Source organism: Camarhynchus parvulus, chromosome 3, assembly GCF_901933205.1.
Source record: "Camarhynchus parvulus chromosome 3, STF_HiC, whole genome shotgun sequence".
Lineage (NCBI taxonomy): Eukaryota > Metazoa > Chordata > Aves > Passeriformes > Thraupidae > Camarhynchus > Camarhynchus parvulus.
Window position 1 is genome coordinate 35544247 of NC_044573.1, and position 18174 is coordinate 35562420.

General features: G+C 36.4%; 1 protein-coding gene across 1 annotated transcript in view; it reads left to right on the forward strand.

Moving 5' to 3' along the window:
• The window catches only part of TTC27 (tetratricopeptide repeat domain 27), a 113006-nt gene that overhangs the window by 82243 nt on the left and 12589 nt on the right, over positions 1-18174 (forward strand). Inside the window, exons 12-16 of the mRNA XM_030945058.1 lie at positions 216-338; positions 6479-6706; positions 11270-11368; positions 13023-13075; positions 17005-17170. Of these exons, the coding sequence (XP_030800918.1) occupies positions 216-338; positions 6479-6706; positions 11270-11368; positions 13023-13075; positions 17005-17170 (669 nt within the window). The remainder of the gene's footprint in view (positions 1-215; positions 339-6478; positions 6707-11269; positions 11369-13022; positions 13076-17004; positions 17171-18174) is intronic.

Consider the following 18174-nt stretch of genomic DNA (forward strand, 5'->3'; position numbering starts at 1 on the left):
TATTGTTAAATTGTTCAAAGCACAACAATTTTTATTCAGTTGATGGGGGGTTTTTGAGGTATATACACTGTTTGAGGCTCCGACCTGAAGTTTCAGGAGAATAATTCTGTATTATCTGTCTGCTTCTTGTTGATGTCAGAAATGCCTCTAACATCTTTTTAAATTGTAGGCATTATTTGCTACTTTCAGTTACCTGGAATTTCTTATCTTTCCAGCGCCAGCTTGCAAACTTACTCTTTGAGCTGGGATGCACCAGCTCTGCCTTACAAATATTCGAGGAGCTGGAAATGTGGGAAGATGCAGTAATCTGCTATGAAAGAGCAGGACAACATGGAAAGGTAAGAAAAATGTTTCATGTAGCTGAGATCCCATCTTGAAATGGCATTTGAAAGGTGAAGGACTGTCTGGCTTTGGCTGGCAAATCACTAATGACACTTGTTTCTACAGGAAATTCTGTTTAGGAAAAATCAGCACATAAGAGCTTGTCATAACCTGTGAATGCTAAAAGAATTGACTTGGAGTAATAGCCACATGAAATAGAAGTTGGTAAATAAGAAGCAACTTGAGATGCAAAGAAGATTGTGATAGTGATCCTTGAAAATATTCAAGGATAATTGAATTAACTACTATGGATAAACAACAGTATGGGCATTTCAGGAAAGCTGTAGCAGTCATTCATAATGGAGTCTTGAAACTTTGTCTGGAGGGGATATTAATTTTCTTTCCCACTTGATTTCAAACTATTAGCTGTAGTTTTTAAAAACACTTTAAATAGAGTGTTAATCAGTGTTTGATGTATGTAATTGCCTAATGTTAACATATTCAAATTACAGAATCAAACACTTGAGACAAGAAGTGATGTAAGATTAAAAGACTTCTTGTTAAGTCTGTGTTGATGTTTTCCTGAACTCTTCCATCATTTCTTTAGCATTGCTACCACTGTGTGTGATCAGTTCCAAAAACAATTAAAAGCCATCACCTAACTCTGCATATCAGTGACATAACTCTTTAAAATTGCTGGTGACAGGCTATATTAATAGCCTTCCTATTGTTGATTATTTTGCTTTTACTATTAGAGCAATGGTAGGAAGATTTTAGAAAGTCCTACCTGGAAGCAATGCCTACTTGTATGTAACTTTAACTGTGCTCTCTTTCTGGTGCCAACTCTCACACAGGCTGTGGCAGGAAGTTATACTATCAAGCAGTGTTTTCAGAATTTATATAGACATTCAGAAATACCCAATTTCAGACAAAAATAGGGGTTTTTCTTTTTTTTCCCTTCCTTTCCCTCTGTTTGGTGTATGGTAGCATTGAATGTGTGGATGTACATGTGCCTTTACGGTACCACAAGCACGAAGACTATGCTGTAACATAATTTAAGCTTACTAGAGATATATATTTCAATTAAAAGAAAAAAAGCAGAATGCCTTATACTTACATGTTTTTTTCTAATAGTCATGCACCAAAGCCTAGATTTTGTTCATTATAAACTGACAGATATGTCTTGCTGGCAAATTCTGTGCCACATTATGCATGCCTTGGGGGTAGCATGCTAATATCACAATCTTCTCAGTACAGTGTAGAAATAGAGGTCAGTATTTTCCATTTCCTGGAAATGCATTCTGTCCTAGTTACATTCACAAACTGCCCTTAGGGAGTTATGAAAATGGCACTCAGAGAATAGGACAGGATATCTGACACAGGAAACTGCTTAGAAATGCTTTCAGAATGAGGGATTGTGCTGTGCTTTGAAAAAGAGAAAATGCTGTGTAAGTATGAAATAACAGAATTGCTGGAAGAAAGCTAGTTTTGGACCAAAAAAGACAGAAAATTAGAAACATGTAGCTGTTCACCAAGGGGAATGAATATCTGTGCTCTTTATTGCAAAGTGTTTGGAGTGTGAACTGCTCATATTTACCAAAAGTGTTTTGATGTTTTTAAACCTGGTAGTTTTTTTTGTAGAAATGAACAAAAATCTACTGGAGTAGTATGTTGGCCACTAGATGTTCAAATCATTAATGAGCTTAGCATATATCTGTGCAAAAGAACAAAATCTTTTTAATAAACTTCTGAGTGTTTTTCATTCACAAATGCTTTTATATAGAAAACCTGAATTTAAATCCTGAAAAATCTAATAAAACTGCTAAATATCATCAATACCAATGTGATGAGTACTTACACATGAAAGTAAGTTTCCTCCTGTTTTGGAATTATCTGCTGATAAAGAAACAGAGCATGTAGATAAGGCCATGTGAAGCTCCACATTGTGCTGTTAGAAAATACATAATTCATTTGGTTATAACAGGGCCATGTAGCAGTACAAATTTTGCAGAGTAAGATGTCACCAATATTTAGCAAACTTTGTCGAGGATTTGTTACTGTTACTAGATATGGCTCTATATTAATTTGTTTTATAGCCTGAACGAAAGTAGTAGGAAATAATATTATTACATAAGTCAACAGGAAAGTAATAGAGTGCCAAGCAATGAGCTAAATGGCTCAGAACAAGGAGAAAAAGCTATTATAAAACCTGAATGCGCAGTATATTGATAGTTGCTGTGGCTTTCTCACTGAAGTATTTTACTCATTGTATCCCTTTAACAGACTTGTTGCAAAAGGAGACATCTCTGTGTGTAGTGAGAACTGGTGTTGACAAGTGCTCATCTCCCTTCTTTTAACTGTGAGAAGTACCCAGAGGTCTCAAGAGTATTATTAACATTGGACAGCTCTGTCTGAGGTGTAAGAGGTCTCTTCCACCTAACAATGGTACTATTTCACTGTTAAAAGAAAAAGAAAGGGTGAACCAGAGATTCGACTTTTCAGTTCTCTCGCTTGAATTAAGGCCTTCTCCCTTGCAAAAGCTCTGTAACATGGTAGCTGCTGACCTTTGATAAGGTTAGTGAGATCTGCCAGTTGACATCAGATGGATATTGCATCTTACAACAGCCTGTTTTCAGCCCTATCTCCATTCCATCATCTCATGAGAGTATACAGCATGATACAGAGTCTGGTTTTAGACCAACATATCCCAGCAAACCATGTTCTACAGGGTTATTTTTCGTGTCTCGCATGACACAGATACCTCAAAGCATTTGAGTGAGGAAACACAATTATGGCAAGATCTCAAAAGCCCAGCTTTAAAGTCAGGTCTGGCTTCCCAGATGTGAAGCAGTACTACACTGATTAGTGCATGAGCTCATTCAAGAACTTGATTAATTTCCACTATATATAGTAACAGTCTCAGGAGGCAGGTAAGCGTTCCTATATGTCGTTACAAAGCTAGGAAAGAGGAGGCAATGTGTCGCCCAGGGTCTCACATGAAATTACAGGGAACATGAAATGAAAACCAGAGAGCTTTCCTTTTCTCTCACTGCCTTTTTCCATGTTCCTCTCTTCTGCTTCTTCATGCTACTTCTCTGTTAGCCAAGCAAATTATGTGCAAGCAGAAAAATTACTTTTTAGGAAATACTTTGAACAAGCAAAGGAATTACTTGTAAAATAGTAGAACTGCTAGATCAGTGAAAAGTGAGGCTAATAGGGTCTTTCAGGAAATATGTAAAATTAAAATATGAGAACACATGAATGGGATGGCAAGTGGAAGTTTAGGGTTGGGAAGCCAGATGCAGGATGAATCGTGAACTTGGTGTGCAGGAGTCTGCATAGTGAGTAATGAAAAGGCACCGCCTCTTGTTTAAACTAGGCCCCTCTTTACTGATTGGACATTTTTGTGAAGTGTTGCCTAATTCCCATACCACTCATAGTAGTTTAAAAGACAAGATAAGAGCCTAAATCTTTCTTGTGTTTAAATCACTTGACTTTTGAGATTAGTATTGAATTCCATCCACTCTGGTGCAGACTGTGCTGTGAAAAACCACTGTTGTTATAAATGCACCTGATTCAGTCAGTAAGGACTATACAGCTTCTTTTTTTTAAAAAGTTATATTTTAATTGATAATTTTTATATCATATCTTTCTGAATTTAGTTATAACTTTTAGTTATAAACATGCTTATTAATAATTACTATCCCTTTAATGAGTAAGAATAAATCTCTAGTGGCTGTATTTCTTTTACTTATATTACATGCACTGTGATACATTTTTAAAAATATTTGTTATTAAGGAAAGATTTGTTTTTGCAGAAGCAGGGCTCTTAGCAAAGATTAAATGCGATTTTTTGAAAAGACTTTACCACAAAGTTAGGAGAAAGGATTTTTCTCTTTCTTTCTTTTTTCCACCCCCACAAAATCCTAGGCAAAATGAGAAATCCAGTTTTAGAGTTTTAATCTGGTTTTGTAGAAGGCAAATATTTTGATAACACAGGGGTTTTCTTTTAGTTTGATCTTTGTACTAGTCTTTAAAGATTTAAGTAATAAAAATGTTTGCAACATGCCACAGAGGTGATCAGATAGCTAATCAGAGGAAGAAAAAAGTCAGACTTCTGCTTATTTAATTCTCTGTTTTATCTATGTGCTGAAGTATTTATGTTGGCAATGAATTCTTGTAAGCTTAGACCAGAACATGATGTTTTTATGCTCTTAAATGTGAAACACCATTAGTGAGTCGTTGTTTTTCCAGTCTAGGCTTTGCCACATGATAGCAATCTGAGCTGGGGAGTGCCCTGCAGAGGAAGTGGTGGAGATGCATCTTGCAGTGCACTTTTCACCTCGTATCTCCTTATACAGCAACATTTCAGTCTTGTTTCTTAGTGTGAATGGGAAAAAAAACCCCACCTTATCTTTTGGTGTCTAATGTGGTTACTGCAAAAAGTCAGCCCTCTCTACTCTAAAAGAGAAAATTCTTATGTAATACCTGTTATTAATATGTTATAGCAACTAATGGAGGTAGTTAAGAGTAAGTAAACTGCACTTTAACCAAATCCCTGGAAGCCAGGCTGAATGGGGCTTTGACTAACCTGGTCTCATGGAAAGTGTCCCTGCTCGTGGCAATGGGGCTGGAATTAGATGATACTGAAATTCCCTTCCAAACTAAACCGCTCGAGGATTCTGTAAGTACAGTCTTCTAGTTAGGCAAGATTTTTCTACTGCTTTGGCTGGGCTAATTCTAAATGTTAAAAAATGGTTTCTTTGGCTTTTTTTAGAGAACTGCTTCACAGGCACTTAAAAACACTTGGCATGAAGTTATTTTCCTAATAATTTGCCACCAATTTTCTTCTTAATGGGATTCTATTTTTGCTAATTTTAATATTCTTCTAGAAATCTAAACTCTTCTTCACACTTGTGCTCCTCAAATATTTGTAGATTTTACTGTTGCTTTACAAAAATAATAGTAAGAATGAGATGCTAAAATTGCTATGCATTAAATATTTCAAAACAAGGTAAACCAAGCATTTTTAAAGATGATTTTCACATAGGTTTGATGAATTTTACTGATTGGAGTAAAAAACTTTGCTTCTCTAAAGATCATCTGAAGGTCAAAGAAAGCAATTCTTATGCAAGAAAAGCAGTAATAATTTAGATGCAGAGATGATATCAGGTTTTCTTTTAGGTAAAGGAGCTATGATAGAAAAATGACTGGAGTTACAATGTTGAACTTTAATTCTGTGGCAGGCAGTGTTGGATCTTTCTTGGTTTAGATGGTTCAAGTAGATCTTTTCTAAGAGGAAAAATTACAGTGATCTGAATTGTGTATGTTACGTTTTTGCAGTGGGAGACTGAGGTAACAGTTCTGTCTGAACAACTGATCATTTGTCCAGTGTATTTATCTTCTCAAAAAGCCACAGAAAGCAGACTATCTCTTGTTTAAAAGTGAAACAATAGTTTTATTGTTAAAGCAAAGGTTAGTGGCCCTGAGAAAAATAGCTTTTGAAATTTTCTTACAGCCCATAACAGACGTCTGGAAGACACAGCCTGTGTCTTCTTTTTCATAAAGCTGTATATATTTCAAATATATTTTATTTCAAACATTTAGATAAATTTACAATTTCTGCATCTTACATAAAAGCATGGCATTTCCGCAACTGACGGTATGAAAGTCAATGTGAGACACAATAGAATGGAAATAATTTTTTTTAGAAAAGAGCAATTAGAGAAAAGGGAAGGAGAGTCATTGCAGGAGTACTTACTAGGACATGTAAAAAAATGATAAACTTCTAGAATTGCAGATACTTCATTGCTGTGAATTAGGTGTAGGTTTGATGTCCAGGACTGATATTTGTTCTTGGGACAGAATGCATGCCTAAGATATAAAGAAAAGAGTAAGCTCTTTCTTGTTTATATGGTTTAATTTCCCTTGATGTGTTAAACCAAAAGCCACCATATTATGTTGAAATATTTTTTGAACGTCACTTTGGAACCAGATCTTTTTCTTTGGTGCTGTGTTGGATGAAGGTACCATTTCCTCACTAGCCCTACTTCTTAATCTCCAGCTGATGATTGCAAGGTGCTAAAGCAGTATTTGTTCAGGTAGGTAATTAACTGAAAATAAATGGTCTCATTATGTGTTGATTTCTCTTTAACAGGCAGAAGAAATACTCAGGCGGGAGTTGGAGAAGAAGGAAACACCGGGATTGTATTGTTTGCTTGGTGATGTTCTTAAAGACCACCAGTATTACGACAAGGCCTGGGAGCTTTCCAGGCACCGCAGCGCCCGCGCCCAGCGCTCCAAAGGCCTCCTGCACCTCCGCAACCGGGAATTCAGGGAGTGTGTGGAGTGCTTTGAACGTTCAGTGCAGATCAACCCTATGCAGGTTGGGAAATTATGCATATACGGCTTTGGTTTTAGTTTGTACGTTCAGTTTTGCATGATGATACTTCTTTAAAAGACAGTTCTGGGCAGTTAGCAAAATAAGAGTTTATCACTATTCTTAGCAAAATTTTCACCATGTGCTTGGAAGACTGGCTTAAAATGGTAGTATGAAATGAAGACATCCTTTTGCATGCAGGTAAATCTTTGCCTGTAGAGCTCTTTAAAAGAAATTTCAAAGAGATGAAGCCATTGGAAATTAATAATTACCATGAAATAAATTATGAACAAGTTACAAAGCAAAACAGTTACAAGAGGAATGCAGATTTTAATGAAAGTTTCCCTTCACCCTCTCTGAGTTTGCTCTGGCTTTGAGTTATGAATTCTCATCTCTGTATTTCACAGAAATGTTTTTTGAGTGTTCTGGTCTGACTTATTCTGGAGTCACTGAGAAACACTGTGTTATGCTTGTGATGACAATAGCTTTTAGTACAACAATGCATCAAAATTGAAACCACAGTGGAAAGAGTTCTCTTGATGAGGCTGGTTTCTCTTGCTGATCTTTGCAAGCTATTCTGCAGACAGCTTTTGTAATCTTGTTTCAGTTTCTCAGCCACTAGATCCCATCCCAATAAGGTTCACCCTGTGGAAGGTCTTCAGAAGTTAAAAAAAACTTTGTGGTTGTTTATGTATATAAATTGTGCTCCTCATAGCCATTTCTAGGTCCATGCAAAAGCAGGATATTCCTTCTTTTGTTCTTTGCCCCTCAAAGAGCACGGCTGAAGCTGCTGTTTTGAGTTCCATGTGACTAACTGGACGTTTGCTTTAGAAAAAATTTTAAATGCCTCCAGCCTTTCAAGTAACTTTCATTAAGCTTTTTTTCTATTTCGCTGACGTATTTTATTCCAATAAATCAGAGTCTTATTCAGATGAACTCCAGATAACTTATAAACATCTTTAGAATGGAAAGTAAAATGAACAAAAATGCCAGCAAAATATATATTACTCAGATAGGAATTTTATTTAGATCAAGAGGACTTCCAGATAATAAAGGGCTTCAGGAGATGGCCTACAGGGCTCAAAACTGAGAAATATTCTGCTGAAATGCTTTTTTATTTTGTGTCCTTTCCAAAGGAAGTTTAGAATGAAAGGAAATCCAAGAAAAATAGGCCAGTCCATATAGGAAAGTGAACATTTCCTCCTCTTGTTGCTTAGGAAGCTCTTTTTAAGATTCAGTTGAATTGTTTCAAACAAACAGATTGAGCAGCTAGATAGTGCAGATTGACATAGCTGTCTCCTAAATTCTGTCTGTATTCTGTGACTGCAGAGATGAATTGTTTGCTATTCTAGAGTTTCTTGTGGGTCAAAAGCAGAGTGGATTCTAAACTGATTCTAAATGCAAGGACTTTACCGCAAGGAAAATAATAATTAATTAAATTATTCACTTGTTCCCAGAATTGTGAATAATTTATCAGGTAAACAAAGACTCCCTGTTACAAAGAAATTCTAATTTTTTGTGGTTATTAGAAACCTTTCTGAAGGAAGAGATTTTTTTGACTGCATCAAGTGATTCCCCAAAATATGTAATGAATAAAATCATTCTCGCTCAACCCTCCTTTAATCTTGTGTATTTTTTAGCCAGCCACTCAAGTGTGGTTGAGGTCTTTGAGGTGTATAAGCTATATAAGCAGTCGCTCTATCAGTTTTTGGGCAATCCACAAAGACATGAAAGCCTTGCAGTTCAAATATACCTGAAACTTGTGTTCATTAGCACTGCTGCTCACAGAATTGTTTGTTCTAGTACACAGACACATTTCTGTTAATGACAGACACATTTCTCTTCTACTTTCACTGTGAGCATCTTGCAAGGCTTGACAAACAATTCCAGAGGTCAAAGAGCTCGCACAGTCAGTTCTCCAGTGGTGAAACCTGCACCGTTCAGAAGTGAGACTGTGCTACTGTTGCTCATTAGCTTTATAAGACATGCAATGACTGTTTTTCCTCTCAGGCTCTACAGAAACACTGTTTAACTTGTATCCTGAGCTATAAAGTTGGAACTAACCTTCAATTTCATGCTTGATCACTCCAGTCTCTGCCCCTGCTTTTCCTGTCCAGAAGTTACTGACCTAAAAAGAATATAAGGAGAGTTAATGAGGTAGCAGCCGTGTGGGGAGTGCTGGTGGACAAGAGAGCCTTAAAAATTAGATTGACTGTGTGGTTATTTACTATTAGGATTGCCCTCTGAAATTTGAGAAACATAGTTTTCTCTTCATGTGGAATTTCTTCCTTGATTGATGAGTTTATGAATCATGAAAGTGACAGGTTGACAATGCTGAGAAGAAGGTTTTCACGTTTGCCCAGCCCAGATGTCGTTGCTAATTCTATCTTCGCCTATTTATCCACATGTTCCAGGAATGGGCCATCCACTTACACCCCTCATAAGCAAAAGGATATCTTTATTGTCAGGTTTATTCCTTTCTTTTCTCAGTGTCATGAAGATTAGATTGCCCACGGGTGCCAGGTCTGACAAAGATCAATGTCATCTGTTTGTATTCTGGGATCTAAGCTTTGAAGCAGAATAACTATAAATTTTATAGCAGTTAAGTCAGATATAAGCAGATATAAGTTGAATTTTAGAGACAGGAAAATGAGTTTGAAGTGGAGAGAACTGTAAGAATGTTTGCTACAGTTTGCAGTTAGTCTGTAGAGGTAAAAGCTGCTTGTGTATGAACCAACAGCGTCATCCTCAACCCTGTAAAATCCCTGATTTAAAAAAATTTAGGTAATGTTTTTGTGGTTAAATATTTGTTACAATTTCCTAAGGAGAACCTGAATTATCAGAGTTAGTTGCTTCAGAACTAGTACCCAAAACACAAGAGAATATAAAAATTAAGCAGACACCTCAAGAAGTAATGTGTTGTTGTGTGATATGGAGTTAATGTAACCTGTTTTTCCATTTTCCTCTGCCCCACCTCTTTCCCTCTCAAAAAACTTCCCAAGAAAAACCTGGGGTTTTTTTTAACCTTGGCATATAGAATGGAGAAATGGCTGAATTTATTGCAATAGAGTAGTAGGACTGATTTTGCAACACCTTATAAAAGATCCTGTTTTGTTTTGACTGCATGCATTTAAAAAGCATAATGCTGTCAGAAAATGTTCTGTTAATGTACTTAGGGCTTAATCATTTTCTGAATTATGAAACTTTTATAAAAGGTAATACTGGTTTGCTTGCAGCTCTTTGAGAATTAACCATGTGGCAAATCAGGAACTTGCTGTATGAAAATGTTTTTTGCTGTAATTTATGCCATTATGTGATACTATTTAGAGTAGAACCGCAGTAGAATAGTAGACTATTTCAATTGGAAGGGACCTACAATGATCACCTGGTCCAACTGCTGACCAGTTCAGGGCTGACCAAGTTAAAGCACATTTTTAAGGGCATTGACCACAGGCCTATTAAACACTTAACAGCCTTAAGGCATCAACCACCTCTAGGAAGATTTGTTCCAGTGTCTAACTGCCCTCTAGGTAAGGAAATGCTTCTAAATGTCCAAACTAAACCTCCGCTGGTGCAGCTTAGTACCATTCCCATGCATCATACCACTGGACAGCAGTTCTGTGTGAGCCAGCAGTGAGCCCTGGCAGCCAAGAGGGCAGTGAATCCTGGGATGCATCAAACACAGCACAACCAGCAGGTCAAAAGGAGGTATTACCCTGCTGTCTGCAGTTCTCACCTTGAGCACTGTGTGCAGTTTGGGGCCCCACAATTTCAGAAATATGTGAAGGTCCTTAAAGCATCCAAAGGAAGTCTACAAAGCTGGAAAAAGGGCTGACTGGAAGGAACATCCTGAGTGGAGCAGGCTTGTCTAATTTGGAGAAAAAGAAGTTGAGACGTGACCTCATTGCTCTCCACAGCTCCCTGAGAAGGGGCAATGGAGAAGGGAGGTGCTGAGCTCTCCTCCCTGGTTGAATCCTTATTGATGAGAGGTATTTGGTTGTAACAAGTAAAGACTTTAAATGCAAGATTACTGAACTGGTAAAGTTCTGTTCTCTGTGCAAGGTGTTATTTAAGTACATTTCTATCTCTAAACATTGTGATAGAAACTTGAGAAGGTCAGTGTTCTGACAAGAGAAGGAGCCTGTTTGGTCATTTGAGATGTATTTTGTTAAATGTGATTATCTTGAAAAACATTTCCTAGTGTATCATTTGACCTAATTGTAGTAGTATAAAGTGAATGGGGATTTTTCACAAATGAAAGCAAAATATGCAGACCTCTAAGTAGCTATCACTTTGTTCTGTAAATGAAAATGGACTGTTAAAGAGCACTTCACAAATGGTTAAGTGATCTTCATGCAGTCAACACCTTTGTTTATCCATATTTATTAAAACTTCAAACCTAAAGTTTTTCTGTAATCAGCGTACAGGATACTATTTTTTCCAGTACAATACTAGCATAGCTGAAGATGGGTAAAAATCAAAATGAGTTGTGTGTTCTCCCAGGGCAAATTATTTATCTTGTGCTGAAGTATCCGTTTATGTAGGTAACCATTAATGTTTTCTCTCCAGCTAGGTGTATGGTTTTCCTTGGGCTGTGCATACATTGCTTTAGAAGGCTACGAAGGTGCTGCCAAAGCATTTCAGCGCTGTGTCACATTGGAACCAGATGTATGTACTTTTGAACAAACTATTCAGATGGCTTATCTAAAAGCAGCAAGGATGTTTTCATTATAAACAAGCAAAGCAATAATGAAAAACTTGTTTAAACCTTAGCCCTTTGAATAAATTAAGCTTCTTCATGAAGGATATATTTTTGTCATAAGGCATCATAAAAATACTTACCCAGTACGTAACTTTGTCCAAGTATGAGTGTGTGAATGTTAAAATATATTTGAAAAAATCCTTTATGCTTGCACACATTGCTAAAACAGACAAATGGGACTGACTAAATTGTGAGGAGAGATAAAAAGAGAGAAAACAAAAATTATATTAAAATATTTAGTCCTCTAACTAATCAAATTCTCCTGAAAAAAAAGGTCAAGTTTACATGTGACAATAAATTTGTAACTGTATGTTTCAGGAGCACAGGGAGAATGGAGCTCAGCCATTTTTTCAGGATGCAGGGCATGCATGTGTACAATACTGTAGTTTGAATGTGCATTGAGACAGTGAAGGTGACAGCTGAATTACCTGAGAAATACACTGACAATACTTTTGCCAGAAGGCCTGACTGTCAGCTTGTTGCTTGCTTAGAGTTAATGCCATCTACTCAATAGAAACTGTTGTTACTCATTCTTTTCTCTTGGAGAAAAGAATGAGAAAGCAATGAGAGGTGACAGAGTATTTTTTTTTCTTTATTATAAAACGCAATAACTTCCTTAGGGGAAAAAATGTACATATAGACATCAATGGAATTCTTACTTTATATATTGTTTTTTTTGTTGTTGTTCAGTGCAGTAAATTTACTTCCAAGTAGATATTAACACTGGGTTCACTTATCTCTCTAGGGTCTGTATTTAATTGTATTCATATGAGCCAGCTGACTTCTCAATGGGTTAAGCGGTGGATTTTTATGAGTAAAAGGTGCTGGGCTGGCTCTCGGTTGGAGGCAAAACCTGTCTTTATACATCTGCAGCTGTAGCAATGTAGTGACCATTTTCATGAATTAAATCTCAGAAAGGTTTCCCAGCATGAATAAAATGCTCCTTAAGCCTCGGGATAGCCTTCAGTATGGAGTACATTTCATTGCAGTGCTCAGACTCTAGTCTTCAAATCATTTCCAGTTGTCACTTTGCTGAATTCAGTGATGGGGTTTCACATTTACAGCAGTGTCAGGCAAAGGGCAGGAATCATCTCTGCTCGTCTCTGCTGGTTTTACCTGAGGTGTGTTAGGGGACATCAGGTCACTTCTGTCCAGTAACAGAGTGGTGCAGTTGAAGTAGCTTCCAGCTAGTGAGAAGTGATGAGCTGCTGGGGGAGCACTGACCTTTCCAGCCATTCCAGCTAGATTCCACAAGAGCATGCTTGTTTACAGCTGGGACTGAAGGCAAGAGCTGACTTAGTGTATTGCAACCCCAAGGCAGTTAATTGATATTTATATACCTGATTCTTGCTGATGTAGTCAAATATTTATGTATTTCAATTTTAATATAATAATTTATACTTCAATGCAGTATTTTAACTGCCATGTAGAAGGTTTCTGTCAATATGTGTGGTTAGCAAAATCAATGATGTTTGGCAGTAGTTTCACTTATGTATTTTTATAAAGTAAACACAATGTAAGTGAATAAATTTTTTGGTACTTCTCCTTTTATCATTACAGAATGCTGAGGCCTGGAACAATTTATCAACTGCTTATATCAGATTAAAACAGAAGTAAGTACTTCAAAAGAATTAGAAGACATTGTTTCCAAAACAAATAACTATAGTTCCCTTTTTTTGACATGGAGTTTTTTTATTATTATAAGATGCTTAACTCATATTTTGCAGTTCTTTGCCCTTCAGTTCTCTCTCTCAAGCTGGATCACTGGTAACTATTTTATTTTAGAGGAAATAATTTTGTAACTTTATACAAGTAGCAGCCTCTCTCTACACTTTTTTGTTGTTAGAGGTATCTATGATACAGTAAGTACAACCAGTGCAAAATATTCATAATAAAGATGAATAATAAAAACTACTTTGAGCGTGAAGTTAAGAAGATAGGCCCATTTCAAGCAAACAATATATTGAGACCTATCGTAATTTCATAGGATATTTTCCTTAGTAGATTTAAGGGAAAACCAGGCAGTTTGGTTTTGTTATACAAAAGGAGATGGTGTTCTGCACACATGCTAGCTGGCTTATTCTTCTCCCTCAAAACTAATGATTCATAAAAGAAGCTTTGACCTAAGTGGACTGCCACTCTTATTTTGTATTTTTTTATATCAATGCAATGTAATAAAAGTTTACGTGTAAGAATTTGATATTTAAGAATTTTCACATTATAACTTGTTACCAAAGAATGAAACAAAAGAATAAGATAAACTATTTTTAAAAACCTTACTTGAAATCTGACATCACTCTGGTTACATAGTCAGGAGGCAAAGTAACAAAAGAGAGAAAGAATAGTAAGCTTGCATTAAAGTGTAAATTTATAAACATACATAGGAAAAGTGAGAAGCAATATGGACTTAGGAGATAGATATGTCAATGGGAGCAGGAGGGAGGAGAAAATGAAGTGTTAGAATAACTATACAAGGCTAAAAAGTAATAGAAAGCAAGAGCTTGTTTTAACTTTTCAGTAGTTCCTTTTGTCTTTAGCAGTGCCTTGAGTATGTGCAATTCATGTGGTCGTTGCTCCTTCTTTTCCACACAATTCAAAATGTCAGATGCTCAGTGTACTAGCTTATGCTTGTTTCATAAAAGTATTTTTAATCAAAATAATTTTCTGTCTGTTAATCTGCTACAAGGCTGAGAAACTACTGAGTGATTCGTTTCAGCTTACTGGTTTAATTTTATTATTCTTAATCTATTCTTGTGATCTAATATGCTAAGCACATACAAAACTTGTAACCTATTTGATACGGTAGCAAAAGTTATAAATGGCGCCATGTTACTGAGCTTTTTTCCTACAGAATCATGTGAGATAGGACTCAATGTCCAGTAAATTTTAAGTGAGTATTACGTGTTGATAGCCAAGTGTGGCCTGTACTTGCTGTGGAATAGCAACTTCTTTGATTATTTGTGTAGTCACTTATAGGTCAAGACTATGTGTGAGCTAGTTTAACTCTCTCTCAAAACAGAGAGTATCTGTAGCAGTACACTTAAATAATTTGTGTGGGGATACATAAATTCTTATTTTTCAAGCCTGCCAGAAGAAAAAGTAAGTGGAGTGAGGATTTAAAAAGAAGGAAAACAAAAGAAAGATATTTAGGTTAACAGCTTTCTTTCACTCCCTCAAAAAACCGGCTTTACGCCAAACAGGCTTTTAATTCAGGCTCACTCATAGATTGTGAATTTGGCCAAGGCTTGGCAGAGTCTCACACAACAGGCAAATATAGCATAAGTACATTTTTTTGAAAAGTGTATGCAAGCAACTTGCTAACACCCAAAGGACAGGGGTCTTGTTGATTTTTGGGGTTGTTTGCTTTTTAAGACTCCACAAGTTTTGTGTATTCTGAATTTCCTCCAGAAAAATTAATTGTGATGAAAGCAGACTCCATGCTTTTGTTTACCAGAAAAACTACTCTGTGTGCCAGGAGGTCTTTGAAATCTAGGTCTCACATTTCTCAGAATAAACTGGGACTGGCCCTCTGTCCTTTGTATGAAAGATTCCTGGTTTCCAAGACCAGATAATGCATTTGTACTGCCTACTGTTTCCTATCTGGGTATGAATTCACTTAACTGGTTAAGGATAATCCATCATTTTGTGATTGGTTAAATACACAGGGGATTTGTTTTGAGAATCTAGAGGATTTTATTACATAGCAAGCATGATGATTTGTGGAATACTATTTCCATCCCATCCCTTCGGTATCTTAACTACATTTCCATCTTACTGGCATCTGCCCTCCTGATAGCTTATTAATTTTCAGGAAGGTAGGGGAGATGATACAGACTAACCCTGCAGATGGTGGAGAGCAGTTGCAGAAACAATACTGTCAGAGAGCTGTGGCAGATCCCAACTTCCATTGTAGCAAAATCCACAGAAGGAACAGGACTGTGTTATTTTCTAATTTAATCTAGTAAAATCAGGGTCTGAAATCCCTTAGTGAGATTGTTAACAGGAGAAAACTCAACTCTTTGCACATTTATTCATCAGCATCACATCTATCAATATATCAGAAGAGAGAGAAAAGGGGAGTGGATATGGAAAGATCTTGCATGTGGACTGTTCTGCTCTAACTATGCCAAATGACCTGTTCTTCTTAAATAATTTTGCTCTATCAGTCCACTCTCTTATGTATTTGATAACTCTTAATATCATGGCATTAGATTGGTAGTTATTTACATGTTTCCCTGACCAAGCTATTTCAAACTTCTAATGGCCTGATCAACTACTTAGATATTACATTGTCTTGGCTTGTGTTTATACTCTCTTGGACTCTCTTTTTAAAACTCAACCAACAGTTTCTTTGGGCTGTCTTTCTTTAGAGAAAACACTTTTAACAACTTAGTCAAGCAACATAGAGCAAGTGAACTGCATATTTTGATAACAGGCCATCTTTATATGGTATTTATTAAAAAGAGATATATCATTATGCCTTACCAAAGAAGCTTAGGAAAGCTCCATTTCAAGTCTTAATTTAAAGGAATCCATTCCTTTGTGGTTTTTTACGTATCATGACTGTCCAACTGAGAGTGTGACTGTCCAACTTCAGTCTCTTAGAAAGAAAGGTATCATTCCAGTTCTCTAGCAGGGTTATTTTAAAGTATCAAATTTATTGCAACTTTTTGTAGTATGTTTAAGGCTTTAAACAGTAAACTCGCAAACCTCACCAACACGTTTCAGATGGCATGTTGTTATCTGAGGATGGCATTACTGCTCCCCTAAGGAAATGGTCAAGAGTTGACTGCAGTGGATGCATATGAAAAACTAAAGATGCTTTGTAACTTGATGATGATTTTATAGGTATTGTGCTGTCTAGCTTTATTCCATAACACTGTCTCCTGTCAGTATGAGATGGGTCAGATTGGAGAAGGACCCTGGTAGTGTTTGGGGCCATTCTGACACATTTGTACTGAGCAGCACAGCATCAGGGATCAGAAAGGTGTAAGTAAACCTTTCAGCTGACCTAAGGATAAAAATGTTTGAAAATGATGGGCTTCTGTGCAATGGATATGCATGTTTGCCATGTGCAAATGTTTAAAATAAAGGTGATTAAAAAGTGTGTGTGATTAAATAAGTCAATACCATTCTGCATCTATCATTAATTCAGTGATTTTTAATTTTTTAATGTGTGTTACAACTGCAGTATGTGTAAGATTTTCTCATGGCTCCAGTTAAAAATTTGGAAAGGAAAATATTGACATAGATGGCAAAATTATGATACGCTTTTGTAAAAAAAAATAAATTACAAGAGCTAAGAGAAGTTACCTAGTTCGAATTACAGAGTGTACTGTTGTGTATGAACTAATACAAAATAGTTTGCAAGAGAGATTAAGGAGTGATCAGTATTGTAAATTACAAGCAATAGCTTTTGCATGGCACTGTGTCCTAAATACGATTTTTTAAAATAAGCAGTTTTTTTGTTGATGCTGTGCCAACTGATTTTAGTGTAGAAATCTTCTGTAATAATTTATATTATTATTTTATTATTGATTAGGATCAAAGCATTTCGAACCCTCCAAGAAGCTCTCAAGTGCAACTATGAGCACTGGCAAATATGGGAGAACTATCTTCTCACCAGTACAGACATTGGAGAGTTTTCAGAAGCAATTAAAGCTTATCACCGGCTCATGGACTTAAAAGAAAAGTACAAGGATACACAGGTGGGGAAATTTTCATATGTAGTCATCCTGTATGTTCACTAATTTTTGTTCAGAGACAGAGAGATTGCTGATAGCTGCTGATAGCTGTGGTGTCAGCAATAATAGTGCACATGCTAATGAAATTATGTAGGCAAATGTTTTAAGTTTTGGAGATTTGGACTCTAAGAATAAATTTTTAAAATGAAACTGGACAAAACTGAAAACCTTTGCGTCCAGATTGCATCAGACTTTGTGAAAGCACGTGTGTGAGCCTTGCAGTTTCAAGACCTATTTTTATATAAAATGCAATTCATAATCCCTTCTTTCCATATTGTTCCTGCATATCTTGGTGTCAGAAATAATATCAATTATTTAGTTGAAAGAAAGGGAAGCTTTTCCCATGTATTGGAAAATTCCACAAATGAGCCTTTGAAAGTGAACTGAATTCATCACGGTCATAATATTGATTCTTCATAACCAGAACAAAGAAAAATAAGAGGTATTTTGCTCATCTTTCACTTCAGTTAAATTTTGTGTTTGTAAATGTATGCTCTGGACAAAATCCAGAGAACCTACCTTAACAGCTTCAGCTGGGATGGTGCCTTGCCTGAAACCAGGTCCTGATCCTAGCAGGGCTTTGCACACACAGTGAAAATAGCAAGGTGAATCTGAAAGGCAAGACAAAGAATCTCTCAAGGAGAATAATAAAACACCTTCAAGAGCCTTTGCAAAATTAGCAGATCTGGTTGAAGAGCTTATGAGCTCTTAGTGAGATTGTGTGGTACCAGGGTAAGAGGAACCAGCTGCTGCTGCTCATGGATCCCAGAAGAATGTTTTGTTTCTTGTCCCATAAAAAGAGAAAAAGTAGCTTTCCTGAGAATTTGAGTCCAGTGATGAGGACAGAGAGCAGATAGAATTAGTTAAAATTGTGGAGACATCTCATTTGGTCATGGGGGACAGGGATGTTAAATACTTTTTTCACGTTACTTTTTAATGACAAATTTAATGACAAATACATGAGTGCA